This window comes from Cupressus sempervirens, chromosome 10 (assembly GCF_028749045.1).
Source record: "Cupressus sempervirens isolate cs-2001-9-10 chromosome 10, ASM2874904v1, whole genome shotgun sequence".
NCBI lineage: Eukaryota > Viridiplantae > Streptophyta > Pinopsida > Cupressales > Cupressaceae > Cupressus > Cupressus sempervirens.
This window is the reverse complement of record NC_143127.1, coordinates 620,023,333-620,040,098: the sequence shown is the minus strand read 5'-3', so window position 1 is coordinate 620,040,098 and position 16,766 is coordinate 620,023,333. Positions and strand designations below refer to the sequence as shown.

The window sequence follows — 16,766 nt, the reverse complement described above, 5'->3', positions numbered from 1 at the left end:
GAGCGTGGTTGACTATGCTCTTGCGCCTACCTCGGTTATCCACTCCATTAGCCGCTTTTGCATCACCTGCCCACCTCTAGCCGACCACTCCATCTTCAGTCTTGTCGTCCACTCCACCACAGCATCCCCACCCCTTTGCTTCCTCCCCTGCCTTCACCTTTGTACCCCCGTACCACTTTCTGCTTTTTTAGAGTGCGAATGCTATCTCTTCACCATCCACCTCAGGTAACTTCTCTCCCACGACTGCTTCTCAAATTCCTCCTAGGCCTTGTCCTCATTTGACCATTTGGCCGTTGGTATTTGGGAGGCCGACCTCCTCTCCATCCCTCACCATAGCTCTCTCTCTCTCTCTTCCCATGAACCTTTGGTTTGATGACAAGTGTAAGTCTTTCCACCACTCCCTGTGTGCCTCATTTGCTGCTAGTTCCCCTTCGTGCACTTAGATGCGTTCCTTATACCATCGCTTTCTTTGTCACAAGGAGGGGTTGTCCATTGATATGTAGTGCAGATCTCTTTGCGATACACTTGCCCGTTACCCAAAAGCCTTCTAGCGTACCATGTTTCCCCACAACCCTCCCTCGCCCTCCACCCTCGACTAGCACTCTCTTTTGTCCCATGTCTCCACTTTGTATGATATCCCTGGCCAACAACCCATTCATCATACCCCCCCCCCCCCCCCCACTTATTGCCATCTTTTTACTCCATCCATCGTTAGCGAGGCCATTAGACTTATGAGATGTAGCAAAGCCCCAGATGAGGAAGTCTTTTAGGCAGAGTTTTTCAAGCTCGGTGTCCCAATTCTGTGCTCCTTCCTCTTGATGCTCTTTAATAGAGTGATGTGTACTAGGTTCCTTGCTTCTTGGTTGAGACATGTGATTTATCTGATCTACAAGTCCAGGATGGTTTCAGACCTTGACAACTACAGAACCATCACGATTGGACACACATTTGCCTAGCTTTACGCTACTGTCTTGAACACTGTCATCTCCAGAGAGCTTGGCAGGAGGCAAATTAATGCCAAAGGGTAGTCTGGGTTCGGTGCTGACTTTCAGAATATGGACCACATTTTGACTTTACGGACTATCATTGAGGAGGCACAACATCATTCTATGAAAGTCTACTGTTGTTTCGTTGACTTTCGTAAGGCTTTTGACTCTATTCCTCGGGGGGCCCTTTTCAGGAGACTTAGGGACATTGGTATTTTAGATATTCTCTTGACAATGATTATGACTTTATGAGATTGTGGTTGGTAGATTTAGGACTCCAGAGGGTTTTTCAGAATAGATTTAGAGTACCATTGGCGTGAAGTAGGTCTGCCCCCTCTCCGCCACCCTGTTCGGTATTTATATTGAGGAGTTGGAGACCTTTCTTCGTGAGACTTCACTCCCCGATGATAGCTGTTACTTACACCAGGTTATGATCTCTATTCTCCTATTTGCAGATGATGTGGCTTTGCTGGCCTCCCGTCTGGAGGGACTTCAGAGGCTTATTGACAGACTGGCTTCTTTTTGCGATCAGTGCCATCTTGTGGTGAACTTGATTAAAACTTGGGTTATGGTTTTCAATGGACTTAAGACCTCAAATCTTCGCTTGAGCTTCCAGGGCCATCCGATTGAGATTGTCTCCTCATATACTTATCTCGGGGTCAAGTTCTCTAGCCCTTGTTTCAGCATGAGACCCGCTCATCTACCTCGGGTGGCCAAGGGTATAGGCTCCCTCGCCCTTATTGAGAGACAATGTTTTCGACGTCACTTTCAGGACACCAAGTCCAAGTTATCTCTCCTGGACTCCTTGATCAGACCAACAATTTTATATGGCTCAGTGATTTGGGGACCTTCTCTTCTAGATTTTGATTGGGCCTTGATCAAGCAAGTTCAGACCCTTCTCCTTCATCGGATTATTCGCTCTCACCATTACACTCCGCATAGTATTATTCTGGCCGAATTTGGGGATCATACGTTTCGGCATAGTGCTATCTTTGATATGATTTGGTTCATCCACCGCCTCAAAGGCTTTGCTGACTTCGCTGATGGTCGCCATAGATACTCCTACCTTGCTTATTGCTCCTTAGTTGATATTGCTAGTTCTGCTAGGGGATCCAGGGCTCACAATTGGTACACCCAGGCTACTACCTTATTGAGTTCAGCTGGGATTGACATTGATCATCTTCCACTGTATTAGTTCTCCCTAGATGCTCCTGCCTATCTCCTCCCCTCATAGCAGGAGTTGAATAGGCATACTTGACATATACAGACAGTACATCACCATGACTTGGACTAACCCTCTTGGGGGTTTGCGCTTGTGGATGGCCTTTTATTGAGAGCACTTCCTGGATATACAGGACAAGATTATTGTGCATCCTTGGTACTTGAGTTGACACTGAAGTCATGCCCTAGGCTTCTCCTTGGGGTCATTAAGAGTCGGTTCGCACCGTCTTCGGTGCCACATGGATCACCACCTGCCTGGTGAGGATTGGATTTGCGGCCTCTATACTTTATTTGAGACTAAGATTGAGATCCATTTCATTTTCAGGTGCCCTATCTACTATGAGATTAGAGGCAGGTTCTATTGCCTTTTCAGAGACTGTAGATACCTTTCAACCTTCTTCAGCTATTTAGACCAGCACTGTTTAGCCCTTTATCTCCGAGAGAACTCCCAGCTATGGGACCATACTTTACAGCTTGTGCTTCCTCAGACTCAGGCCTCTGATCAGCTCATCATAGCTTTTTTTCGGTCCTTGTCTGCTTTGCAAGGTACGAAGCGACAACTCACTACACCCAGCTCTAGACATACTAGATTAGTTAGACCTTTATGTAGTTTTCACGGACAAAAACACCCTAATTCTAGTGCTTCCTTGAGACGGGCTTGGACCCCTTTTTGTATTGAGCCTTATCCTTCAGTGCTGGACTTCTTTTCACTGAGCAAGGATCCCTACTCCTCGTCTTTTGTTGGTTTTATGCTAAGCGCTTTCCCGAACACTATTTAGTGTGCTAGTTGTTTCGTTCTTTCTTGTACTATTGTATCCTCCAGTCCCTTAGACCCTAGTTGGTCTCTTGTTGGACATTAATATTTTTATCTTATCTGTCTTATCTTATGTTATGGTTGTCAATCTACCTTGTGAACATACATTTCTAACTCTTGGAATCCAACTTGGAGTGCTGGGCATATGGAACTCAAACATATGCTCTAGAGCCAAAGGCAGACGAGTTATCCTAGGTTTGCGACTAATCCATGCTTTTCAAGAGTTTTGTGTGTGAAACCAATTAATGAGACAAATTGCAATGAATACTGCTTCTGCTCAAAATTTCTTGGAATTACTCTTGTGTTTCATCATTAACCTAGCCATTTTAGTTATAGTGCAGTTTTGACATTCAACAATGTCATTCTGCTAAGGAGTGTAAGCTATGGTTGGTTGGCTTTTGATGTCATGTGTATCATAGAAGTTGGAGAAAGTATTAGAAGAAAACTTTCTCCATTATCTGATGCAAGAGTGACTATGGGATAACTTGAGTCATTTTCTACAATGGCCTTAAACTTTTGAAATACATGATTTTTGAATAAGAATGTACACCCACATGTTACGACTAAAACCATCAACAACAACCACAAAATACTTGGAACCAATAACATAAGGTGTATTCATTGGACCACACACAATAACATGAACTAATTGCAATACTTTTATGGCTTGCCATGAGTCATCATCTTTGAATGGCGTCTTGTGTTGCTTCCCAACTTGGAAAGCTCCACAAGTTTGACGATTCTGAGTTTAAATCTTGAGTAAGCCAAGAACTAGATTGTCCCAAACAAGCTAAGCAAGGTAATGAATTTTTAGGTGATCATACTGCTATTCGTAGAGATTGCTGATGGAAGATGATTTAGCTGCAAAAGGGTGCTTAAGAGAATTTCGTATCCACATGTCTGTACATACTACATACCATAATCCTCAACAACAATAACCACAACAGTGTGAATTGCACAATCATTAATCGAATACTTGTGTGCACTGAAAACCACATCAAGCTGTGGAGACTGCCGCATAATCTGGCTCACAAAGAGAAGATTTAATGCGATACTGGGAACCTAGTAAACATTGTGGAATATGAGATTCCTCCCACTAGGCTGTATTAGGACATTGCCCTTGCCGACAATAGTGCACTCTTATCCAAAAATAATTGAATCAGTGAAAAGGGGAGAAGTTTGTGAACAATGACACTAATGAGTGAAGTGTCAAGAAGAACTAGAGTCTATGTACCAAGTAGAAGATTTCACATGATCTACAAGGTGTTTCGCCATGAAAGCATAAAATGCAAATTCTCTTTGCTTTAAGTGCAGTGCTTTGCGATATTGGTCTTAGGTTGAGACTTTCCTGGATATTGCTGTTTGGAAGCAATCTGATTCTGATTTTCCTTTGTCAAGATATCAAATTTGTGCTAGTAGTAACATCGAATTTTCTTCTTCTTCAAGCTATCTTGAGACTAACTGAAACTTTTTTGTTGAGATGATTGAGATTTTCTTTTGTCGTGAAATAATTTGGTTGTGAAGGCTTGTTTTGAGGAGGACGAAGTGACATTGCTACCAATCTTTTGTTTCCAACTGTCCTACTACAGAACCTTGATACAAAAGTCTAGAAGCTTTAAATCAACATTATTTGTAGTAATCTTGAACATTTTGATGAAGTCCTCATAGGATTTAGGTAGACTCTTTAGGTTTATTACTACCCTAACCTCTTCTGCCATTTTTTGACTCATGGCCTCTAGCTAATCTTGAATGCCCTTAATTTTCATGAGATTCTCTTGTAAGGAAATACACTCATATATAGCTGGTTCTTCAAGAAGAACACACGAAACTTATTTGATATCTCATGGAGATATTTCAAAATAGTCCGATCTCGATAGCGATCTTGTTAGGTGGTACTTGTGACAGCTGATCATCAGTATTTGAAAGTTTGATGAGAAAGCTCGCTTCTCAGTTATGCTCATCAAACTTATCTTGATGTTGTCCAAGTTCAGTAGGATGAGTCTCTTTACCCAAAAAAAGCTCATAAAGAAAATGATATTCGAAGATAGTTATTGCCCGATGCTTTTGTGTTGTAATTGTTGTTGTTGAATGACCGACTAATTGTAAACATTATGTTGGTCAAAGATGCCATTGTGAATGCTTTTTGAGGCACAAAAAACAAGAAATGATGAAGAGTGCAAAAATTGATTACAAAATCCGAGGCATGGATCTCAATGCAAAAACAAAGGTAGGTGCAGGTCCAAACTTCAAAAAGTATGAAACTTGCACAGATAAACATCATGTTTCATGCTAAAATGATCTTGTCACAGTTCATGTGTTTCATTTGATTGCCATGTTTGGTTTCAGGAATGATTCATCCTGTATATAAGACAAGTGATTAATCATGAGAGTGTCTGATGAAGACACTAGATAATTTGGTAAAGATTGATGATCACATGATAGTGAGGTAGTTTTATACGGTTTTGGTTGATTCTAATTTTGTTAAGCATAATGTCGAGATAGTTACTCAAAAGGTTTGTTTTCAAATTTTCATTTTCTTTTTGATTTTTATGAGTTTTTGAGATTTATTGTTATTATTATTGGATTGTTTGAGTTTTTTATCTTTATAATTTTTTTTTAATGATTTTTATGATTTTCAGATTAGTGACCACTGATTCTTTAGCAAGCAGGATCATTTGTGCGCACCTCTGATGTCTAGCCAGGCATAGCAATGTATGAATGGATGAATGAATTGATGGATTAGAAATGCATGAGAGAATGGTGGAGAAAATGCATGTGACTCTCAAGGTCTATTTGTGATAGGATAACATGTTTATCCAAGCTAAGGGACATGATATGTCAAACAAGATTGCAAACATGGTGCATGTGAAAGGCACATGGGTGAAAGTAATGGACATGTCAAGAGGCTTTGAAAACATATTTTGTATCGTATTTCCTTTTTTTATATCAAGATCAAGGAGTCAATATGGATAGAAGGGAGATAGCATAGGCAAGACCAAAAGTGATAAGGTATGACGAAAAAACAACAATAATGGATAAGGTATTGGATAGTGACTAGAGGGTGTAGATAAGGAAAAAAATATAGGATAGTTGATGCTCATGAAAATCCTTAACCTTGTCAAGATCAAAGGTGCAAAATGGGTGTTTATGAAGATAGGGCGAATAAAAAATAATTGTGTATGTGGGTTTTACCCATGGATGAAATTATTTCTCTTCAGTTTTTTCAATTTTCTTGTTTTTGACTTTTTCTTTTGACATTTTTGGGAAGACAATGGATCAATGATAAATTATGGACTCAAGCAATCTTGATCTTTAGATAATACACCTAGAAGATGTACTACAACTGACCATGGCTATTGAAAGTCTGCTAAAAAATGTTCATAGGGTAATGGTGAAAAGAGAAGAAATAGATGATAAGATAGCTAGTGGTAAGACTTTATGTGATGGATTGCGTAAAAGGGATCGAAGGGTAAAGAATAGGTTTTGGATAATAGATAGGGGGTTGTAGGCTTTGTGTCGGAGAGGATGGAAAGGGTGCCAAGAATGACATTTGAACACACCTTGAAGGGTGATGTAATGATGGGGAGAAAATAGATTTTGGAGGAAACGTGGACTTCGAAGTTTTAGAGTTTGATGGGGAATAAGATGTAGATTTTGGGACATAAGGACCCAAAAGGGATTTGGAAGAGTATGGTGGAATATGTTTGGATGGAGGATTAGAGGAAGCTCTTAGAAATCTGAATGCGAACTTTGATTTTTCCTCAGTGTGCAACACTTTTACGAGTGACTTGGGAATCCACATGGTTTTTGATGTATCATTTCCTTTTGATGCTTTAGAATGCATTTCTTTAACGAGCAATTTAGGGACCCATGTTATTTTTGAATTTTCTTTTTGACAGATAGACCTTTGTGGCCTTTTGGATATTTCTTTGTTTTTGGGATCATGTTTTTCTTTGTATTTACATGTTGATTACATTAGACATGTTGATCCCTTGATATATGTGGATTCATGGATCTATGGTTTTTATGTTTGGAATCCAAATTACTTCCAAAGGTGTGGTGAGTCATGGATGGATATGATAGTATGGAGAGTTCATGTGCATTGGTGGCAAGAAGATTTTCAAGTATGTGTGCCTTTGTCAATCTTAATATATGACAGGGTAAGTGGATTGTGAGCTAAGAATGATAGGCATGGTTGATGTAGGGATATAATGACACAAGAGGGGTGGAATGGATGAAGGCTTTAATTTTGAAATATAGGGATCCAAAATGGATGTAAAGAATGGTGAAGGTCTATGTTTACAATTAAAGGGAGGGATCTATGGTGTAGAGGGGTATCAACATCTATAGAGTGAGCTAGATTGAGGCTATCATCTTTAAGGTTTTCTTTTATATCAACGGGTTCATCAGTAGCTTTGATAGGAGCAATGGGGGCTTGAGGAGAGATAACGTCGTGAGGATGATTAGGAGAAATGATGGGTTCTTGAAGTAGACATAGGATCGTAACAGAGCAATGATGGGATGCTCTAATCTTAACATGGTAGAGGACCATTAGATGGGGTAGAAGGTGCCTTGCTCTTGATTTTCAATAGGCTCATTGGAAACGGTGGAAAGGATGTCAGGATATTGCTCAAGAAGTGAATTCAAAATGACACTTGGAAGGACATGTTGCTCTTGAGATGGAAGAGAATCATCTTGAAGAAGTGAAAAGGTATGAGGGGGTCATCATGATGTTCTTGGGATACATGATATTGGTCAATATTTGGATGAAATTGAAATGGATTAGTATCTTAATCTTGATCTATGTTAGGACTTTTGTCTTTATTGTTTGGATTATCCTCTTGACATGGAGCCACTTCTAAGGATGAGGTAGGAGTTTGGATATTCATGGGGGATTCTTGGAGAGATTCCATACTTGAGCATGATGAGGCAACATTTTGAGGACTGGGTATGATTGGATTGGAAGTATATGGTGGTTTAGACTTGATTTTGGAAGCACGTGAAGTATTTGCATCAAAATTAGTATTAATTTTGATTCCTATAGTTTATTGTTTGAAGAAGATGATATGGAGTATTTTTGGGAAACTTTGTGAGACGAAGGAATGGTGGAAGAGATGGATGCTATATGTAGGCCATTGCTAAACATAGGTTCATGATTTTGATCATTTGTGAGACGAAGGAATGGTGGAAGAGATGGATGCTATATGTAGGCCATTGCTAAACATAGGTTCATGATTTTGATCATACTCAAAAGTACTATCTTCTTCTTTAGGAGTGTTATTAGGATCTTCAACTCCGATTATACCATCATCAAGGAGATCTTGGATCTTATGTTTCACTTCTATGCAATTTGAATTCTTATGCTTGTTATGTCTATGATATGCACAATGTTTATTCAATCCAAAATATCCACATGTCATTTGTTTAGGCAATGTAATAATGTTGTGCTTAAGAAGTTTCTCTAAAGCCGACTCAAGGGATTTTCCCTAGGATATTCAAATTGACATGTGTTCATAGAAGTATTTGGTTGTCTTGGGGAAGAATTTGTGCGTTCTTTCTTGGAGTTTAGCTTCTGAGCTTCCAATATGAGTTGTTCCATTGCATATAGTTGTTCAATAATCTTTTGAAGTTTTCCATTTTTAATAGCTTGAATTTTTTTCTCATGATAACTCATTGGTTTCTCTTGTTGGGATTCATAAATGTTTCTCTTAAGATCTTGAATTTGTTGAGCGAAGGAGGTCATTGGCTTTCTTGTTTAGGCTATAGATTTGGAAATGTCATTAACTTTGGCTTTGAACTTTTGACCTTTTGAGTTTTTGATTTTCAAACAATGTTAAAAGCAAAGAGAAGACACTATTCTAAGGATTGTTTTGGTAATGTGTTCCCTTTTTGGTTTCAAGTGGGGAAGGCAATCTAAACATTCAATCATGTAGGACGCATAAACAAACCTACTCAAATAGGAATATCAATCCTTGTATACACAAGAAATGATATCTAATAAGCTTCAACTAGAGGCTTCAAAAGATCAACTAGGTGTTGTCGTCTTGAAGATGGCATGTAAAATAGAAAAGGATTTCATTGGATTGGATTTAGAAGTTAGATGAAACTGGTTATTGGGAAAAAAGAATTACCAGCACAAACATGTGAAATCGAACAGAAATTTCGTGTTTGGATGAGTAAGCTGTAAAACTATGTATCTTTTCCTTCTGATTTAGAATTCAACTAATGTTTTATTAAATGACTGTCAATCCATGATTAGTTCGGATAAACTGAAGGAATTGTAATCTTTTATTTTCTAGCTTTTGTGATATTCATAATATAAAAGCATTATTTTGAGAGGCAGTGTTAACAGCCTAAAAGTGACATGCAATTTAGAAAACCTGACCTGGCTCTGTCAACATCTTGAGCTTTAATGGTTATGACTTATCATTGCTTTGTCTTGGCAGTCATGGACATAGTAAAACAATTCAATCTGTAACCTAGTTTACACTCTATAATCCTTGTACGACAGAAGTATTTTGTTTACTCTTGAATGGAGTTGGACTATTTAAAGAGAGAATTTATTATCTTGCTTTTATGTGGCTTCGCATTCTAATTGTTGCACACTTATCTCAAGTGGACCATCTTCCCTAGCCCTTTCCTGAGGGGCCTTAAGTCATGCTATTTTTCTTCTTCTTTCATATTTTGTGTGCTTATCCCTTTCTTCAGCCTTCTTTGTGAGTTTAAGTTAGTTTTCTACATGTGGTATTTTTGATTCTAATTTTCATAGATATTGTTCTTCTGTGACAAATCTATGCTAATGCCAATTTAAGTTAGTTTGCTTCATGTATGTGGCATTTTTTATTCTAATCTTCAAAGTATACGTTTCTTCTCTGACAAATTTATTCCAATGCAGGCTGAATTGCTGGACCCAGCAGTTAAGGGTACGATCAATGTTCTTGAAGCATGTGCTAAAACACCATCTGTGAAGAGGGTGGTAGTAACATCCTCTATGGCAGCTGTAGCGTATAATAAGAGGCCTCGCGGTCCAGATGTAGTAGTTGATGAGACATGGTTCAGTGATGTGGAATATTCCCGGGAACAACAGGTGCCTTTCAAATAAATTTTTGATCACTTTCTTTACCTTACTGTCTTTAGCTCTCGGGTGTTGTTTGTTCATCATTACTGTGCGATAATTTCCTGAGCATATGCCAAATCATCTATAAAGAATATGCATGCCACTTTTGAAGGGGAGATTTGTTTTGGCTATTCTAATTTTATGCGAGATGAAAAACTCATGTGTGTTCAATAAGCAGTTCCATTCATTTCCCATGAAGCCAATAAGGGAAACTATTCTTGTTTTGACTCTGGGAAAAAATATACTTTGGGAACATATTTTCATAAGATAACATAACTGAGAAGGATTATTCGCAGGCTTAGGAATAGTGTTTCTGTTGGCATATATACTGTGGTGAAATCTTATCTGTAACTTATAGATGTGAGACTGCTTTTCAGAATACTGAAGTCAAATGACTCAAAACTTGCATCTACCTTGGTGTAGTCTCATCTTTTATTCATCATGACAGCAACTATATTTTTATAAATTATGCATATACATGCAAATGAGAATTTATATATATAAAATCAGCGTGCAATGTTTATTTACTAAGCAATAGATGTGTGTTAAAGTTGTTGCTGGACCTTAAAGGAGATGGAATAATATAATGTCAAATATTTCTTTGAGCAAAACTTAAATATTCAGTATGGCACAACATTCACAAGTGAACCATTTCTGTAGTAGGAACTGGTAGGCCTTGTAGTTGTATGCATTCATCATATCATATTTGGGTTCTTGTATAATGACTCTTGTTCTATGCCCTATGTTCAATTCCACTCCACACATTAGCATAATTGCAACCTTCTTTAATTCCTTTCCCAACATCTACGTAAATGTAATGGACAATTGATTCTGTAAGTACACATGTATTGGATAGGACCAATAGGTCACACAAATATGTGAATTCTATTGTAAATTAAATACATGACCTGATAAAAAGGCACAATCTACATGTTAGTTAACTTGCACTACAAAGCTTGAAATTTGCTAAGCAACATAACCCATAGCACACCTAACAAAACATCTCACAAAATATTTGTAAGCAAGATAGGCATGATAAATATCACTAAATAAATAAGAAATTATAGGTCACAATTGTTTACTTGCTAACTATACCTGAATTAGAATAGTGGAGGTGAACAAAATAACGTAATAGAAGACAATGGTAATAATTCAGAGCAGTTTTTCTGGATAGGTATGTCATTCAATTCATTCATAAGATTTGATTATGAGAACTTGAATTGTCAGCAACTGCCACTGACATCAGTTTTCAGGAACTAAGAGAGTTGTATTGTAGATGAGAAACTAACAAAATTGGGAGCTGAAACAAGACAAAAATGAGACCTATTGGGAAGGTAGATGAGAAGATGTCCTTGGAGCTGGAGGTACTGAAGATAGGTTGGATGTAGGGGGTTGAGTTGTTGTAGCTTGTATAGCTACTACTATTTTCTACTACAAAGTCATTGCTTGGGCGTGTTAGTGCGAGAAGGGATCTCATCCCATGAGTTAAATCCCCGTCAATGCATCCCCCATAACCCATTTTAGCACCACCTTCATTCCAAGATCCAACCCTTAAGCCATGAAAATGGAGGCTACATCAATATTGGTATGATATAATACTGCAAATTTATGTATTCATCCCCCAAAATAATCTCCACAATTTGCATAAATAGTGGATCATCATTTTGGAATGTACTTCTCATTCTTTTCTTCAAAATTTGGCTGAGAACAGACTGTTGTTGCTTGTGAGTGTAGAGACTCTAGAGAGTGAAATTGGCCTCCGTAGTGAAGCCAACATGCACCAAGCCAAAAAACCTTAAGAAACCACCTTGCACTGTCACTTGCAGCAGTGCTATTGCTGTCCAACTTGCCACATATGCATCACCATCGGTGAAGGCAGCGAATTTAAAGAGGCCACGCATTCCATGTACCCTCTATCTGTACCACAGGCTCCTGAAGGATAATCACCAACAAGCATCAGCAATGATTCATCCTTTTACAAGATTGGGATGCCTTGGAAATCATCCCAGCTCCTTTTGTTGTGCCAAATTTGGGTGTATGTAAACTTTGACCACGGCCAGGTTATCAAAACATTTAAGGTTCTTAAATGTTTCTAACTCTAAATTATATGTCTTGTATAATTGCATTATAGGTTCTTAGATAGATTGTTTCCAACTCTCTGTAAACTTCCATTCCTGAGTTCATGACATATAAGGGGCACACATGATTAGTTAAATGACACCAAGGTTCATTTTGTACTTGAATTTTAGTGAATTCTTGTACCTAAATTTTATATGTGGTAAAGAAATTAAATTTTTTGTAATTTAGAACCAACAAAGTCATGAATGTCTAGAGAGCCATTGATTACCTCAGATGTAGTAATTAGCCGATAGGCTATTACTTGGCTAGATCTCGACAAGAAAAGTGCCACATCCAAGTTGGGAAACAGTTTGCAGCTACCAGTGTTGTGAACTTTTGTCAGAAAGGGTTTGAGATATTGGGCAGAGGTTGCGGTGGAATGGGATTATAGGAGATTGGGTTAAGCTGGAACAGAAAATGTTCAGTGTGCTGCAAAGGTCTGACCATGTATGTTTACTGGGACACCATTCATTTTGCTGAGAAGGCTTATCATATGGGCAGCAATATTATCTTGAAGATTAATATATTACAGAGCTGCGGTGACTTGATTCAACTTTTATTTTATAAATTATATTCCCTATGTTACAGTAGTTGCTGGTCTGATTTGTAAGGCAAATAAATAAATGATTTAGGTGAGCTTCCATCATGTATAATCTGGCAAGCGAATTAAGTTGAAAACAATGTGGTCAGCGTACCTACCCAGCAGTGCACTTGGATTGTCAATATCCAAGAATCATACATGCAATAATAGCAAGCACAAGTCAATTTTTAAAAAGTTGAGTATGTTTGAATTGGATGCAATTGGTCGTTGCATTTTCAGTTGTCATACTTTGATTCATTAATAGGTTGGATTTAGTAAAAAGAAGTGAAATGGTTATGCTGATGGTAATAATTTTATTAACAACATGTTTTAGGGTATAATTAGTAAACAGAAAACAAGAAAATTAAATTGTGATATTGCTATCAGGATTTAACTGTGTGATTTTTGAGTCAAACTCATTGACCCATATTTCATGAGTAGTGATTCAACATGAATCCATGTCTCATGAGAATAAATGGAACACTTAGCACTCATTGGATCTAGGTGATGCTCACAGGGGTGAAGCACTGGGACTTCCCAGGAGGTCACCCATCCCAGTACTACTCCAGCCTGAGCAAATGGGGTTGCAAGCTTTGGGTTTAACCATGGAGGAAACTCTGTAGTTAAGCGGGGTTGCAAGCTTTGGGTTTAACCATGGAGGAAACTCCGTAGTTAAGTGCACTCAGGCTGGAGTAGTATTGGGATGGGTGACCTCCCAGGAAGTCCCGGTGCTTCACCCCTGTGAGTATTACCTAGATCCAATGAGTGCTAAGTGTTCCATTTATTCTCATGAGAGATGGATTCATGTTAAATCACTACTTATGAAATATGGGTCAATGAGTTTGACTCAAAAATCACACAGTTAAATCCTGATAGCAATATCACAATTTGACTAGCTGTGGAAATTATCTCCTACTTATCAAGAAAAGTAAATTCAATAAATAATTGATAATTCTTAATATTCATGAATAAGAACTTTTCAAGTATGACATCACAGTGTTGAGTTCTTTCCTCACAGATCTGCTTAAGAAAGTGGTCTGCATAGGGTCCCCCTCTTCTTGTTCACAACATATCATCCATCCAGTTGATAAGGCTGGGCCTACCTCTGATTCAAACAATTGCAAGACCATCATGATTGGACACACTTTCTCTAAACTTTACATTACAATTTGGCATCCTATTCTTTTTTGGGAGTTGGATTAGAAACATATTTGGGCTTTGGGGTAGGCTGGTTTTCGTTTGGATTTTTAAACCACAGAGCAGATCATGACCCTCAAGGCAATTATTGAGGAACCACAACATTGATCCTCAAAGTTTTATTGCTGCTTTGTGGACTTTTGGAAGGCATTTGATTCAATTCCCAAGATAATGCTTTTTCAAAGGCTTCATGGGGATTTCTATGACTCCTTTGACAACCATCATGAGACTTTACAAAATGGTGGTCGAGTGCATAAGGACACCCTAGGGGTTGCCCAATTTTATCTGGAGCACCACTGGGGTGAAGCAAGGTTGTCCTCTATCTCCCACATTGTTTGGATTGTATATTGGAGAGATGCAAACTTATTTAAAGGCACACTCCTTTTTGGGAGATGGTTGCTCCTTACATTAGGTCTTGATCTATATCTTGCTTTTTGTGGATGACGTGGTCTTGTTGGCCTCCTCCCTTGATGGGTTATAGAGAGACTTCTTGATGCCGTTGCCTCTTTTTGCTACTCACAACAACTGTTAGTTAATTGAGTAAGACATAGGTCTTCAACTGTCTTAGGACCTCACACCTCCACTTCCTTTTCTAGGATGCGGAGATTGAGATCTCATTTTGCTACACATACCTGGTGGTCAAGTTCCATGGCCCTCATTTCAGCATGAGACCAACACTTCAACCTCATATCAACAAAGGGTATGGTTTCTTGGCTGTTGTTGATAGACAGTGTTTCAAGCATCACTTTCAAGACACGACGTCCAAGTTGACTCTTATGGACACTTTGATTAGGCGGAATGTGCCCTATGGTTCTGTGGTTTGGGGACCCTCCTTATTAGGGTTGGATTGGGCCTCTGTTGAGTGGGTTTAGATACTTTTTCTTTGGCGCATTATTTGCTGTTGGTAGACTACTCTACATAGTATTGTCTTGGTTGAGTTTAGGGCCCATCCTTTCAAGTCGGTACAAGTCTCGACTTTGTTTGGTTCTTACATCAGCTACGATGCTTTGCGGACTCCTTCGAGGGTCATAATAGATACTTCTAACTTGTCTACTACTCATTTGAGGCCATTGTATGCTTGGACCCCATGGAGTGGGCTTGTTGTTGGTTGGCTCAAGCTTTGGTTCTTCTGGGGTCTATCGAGATTACATCAATCACCTTCCTCCTTTCCAATACTCTCTGGATTGCCTTGCTTATCTTTTGCAACCTCAAAATGGGTTGAACTGCCACATCCAGATGTATATTTATAGACAATATATTTTTACTATTTGGGTTAACCCCTCAAAGGGGTTGAGGCCGAGAATGTCTTTCTATGCTAAGCACTACATGGTTATTTAGGACGGGATCATTGTTTTCCCTTCAACTTATCACACTGTTGGTCCCATGCACTTTGTATCTCTCTTGGCTCCTTTAGAGTGGGTTTGCATAGGCTCCGCATTGAGACTAACCATCATTTGTATAGGGAGAATAAGAAATGTCATCATTGTGACAATGGGGGTGGCTGAGATTGAGACTTAGTTGATTTTTGCCGCCCCATATACTATGAGATTAGATGGATACTTAGTCTCTCCCCTCCCTTTTAGATAGACAGATTAGAAAGTTCCTTGATCTATCTTCAGGAGGGCTTAAGGCTTTGGGACCATGGTTTACAACAACAGTTCCCCATGAGGCCACATTCAGATCAGCTCATCACCTCATTCTTCATGATGGTCTCCCCTGCGCAAGAGGCCAAGCGGTCTTGTAACCCGCCTTCCAGGCATCTCAAGACTATATGTCCTCGCAGATTCTTCACGTAGCGAATATCCTCTTCTCCTTTGTCCAAAGATTCTCAACGACGACTTTACGTCTCTTCCCGCTCTAAGGCCTATAAATCTGTTTTGGATTTCTTCTTGGTTGTGCGGGGCAGCTAGTGGGGTGGTTTGGTTTCTATTCAATTTGCAAGCTCTTTTTCTTTTTGTTTTCTTTTCTTTTCTTGGACATTGTTTGGTGGTCTTATTGCAGGCTTTATTTTGGCCGAGTTTTGGCAATCTCTTGAACCCTCTTGTTAGTCTTTTGTTGGACATTAATAAAATTATCTTATCTTATTTATTATAATAATTGAATAATTGTAACAAATAATTATATTATTATAATTAAAAATACCAATATTTGTAGACAAATTCCTTATCTATGGTATTTGATTATTATTTTGAGTGTGGGTGTGTGTGTGTGAGAGAGAGAGAGAGAGAGGAGCTTGTGATTTAAGTGACACTGGATGATTGGCAATCGATGTAACTGTTGGATTTGGGTGATGCAAGTGCTATTAGTATCATTTTACTGATGTTAACCAATTCTAAAGCCTACTAGGCCATGATGATTGTGTTTTTAAGGCTTTCATTATGTGCTTCACTCTTGATGTTAGGTGCATGTTCTAAGTTTTGCCGTAAGAGATAGCCTTAATATTTAATATTTAAGTCTTGATAATTGTTCCCCTTGATGCATTAAATAAGATTGTGGTGTGAGAGCTCATCAATTCACAAAGCGAAAAGACCAACAAAGTCTTGAGATTTTTTGGACAATGTATCAAAGATGTATCATGTAACAAATGAGCTACTTAGAGATTACGGAAGATAAAGAACATTCAGATATACAACAGCTGTTTGGCTAGTGTAAATTCAATGAGAAGTGTACAATTTTCTTGTCATTACATATTTTCTTGCTTTGATTTGTAACAACCCATTCCTATATTTGTGT

At 38.6% G+C, this 16,766-nt stretch overlaps 1 protein-coding gene across 2 annotated transcripts in view; it reads left to right on the top strand.

The window, feature by feature from the left end:
* LOC149535362 (phenylacetaldehyde reductase-like) overlaps positions 1-16,766 on the top strand; it is a 202,693-nt gene that overhangs the window by 72,862 nt on the left and 113,065 nt on the right. For both annotated transcript variants that reach the window (XM_089804096.1, XM_089804097.1), the window contains exon 3: positions 9,917-10,108. In XM_089804096.1, coding sequence (XP_089660222.1) covers positions 9,917-10,108 — 192 coding nt within the window. The remainder of the gene's footprint in view (positions 1-9,916; positions 10,109-16,766) is intronic.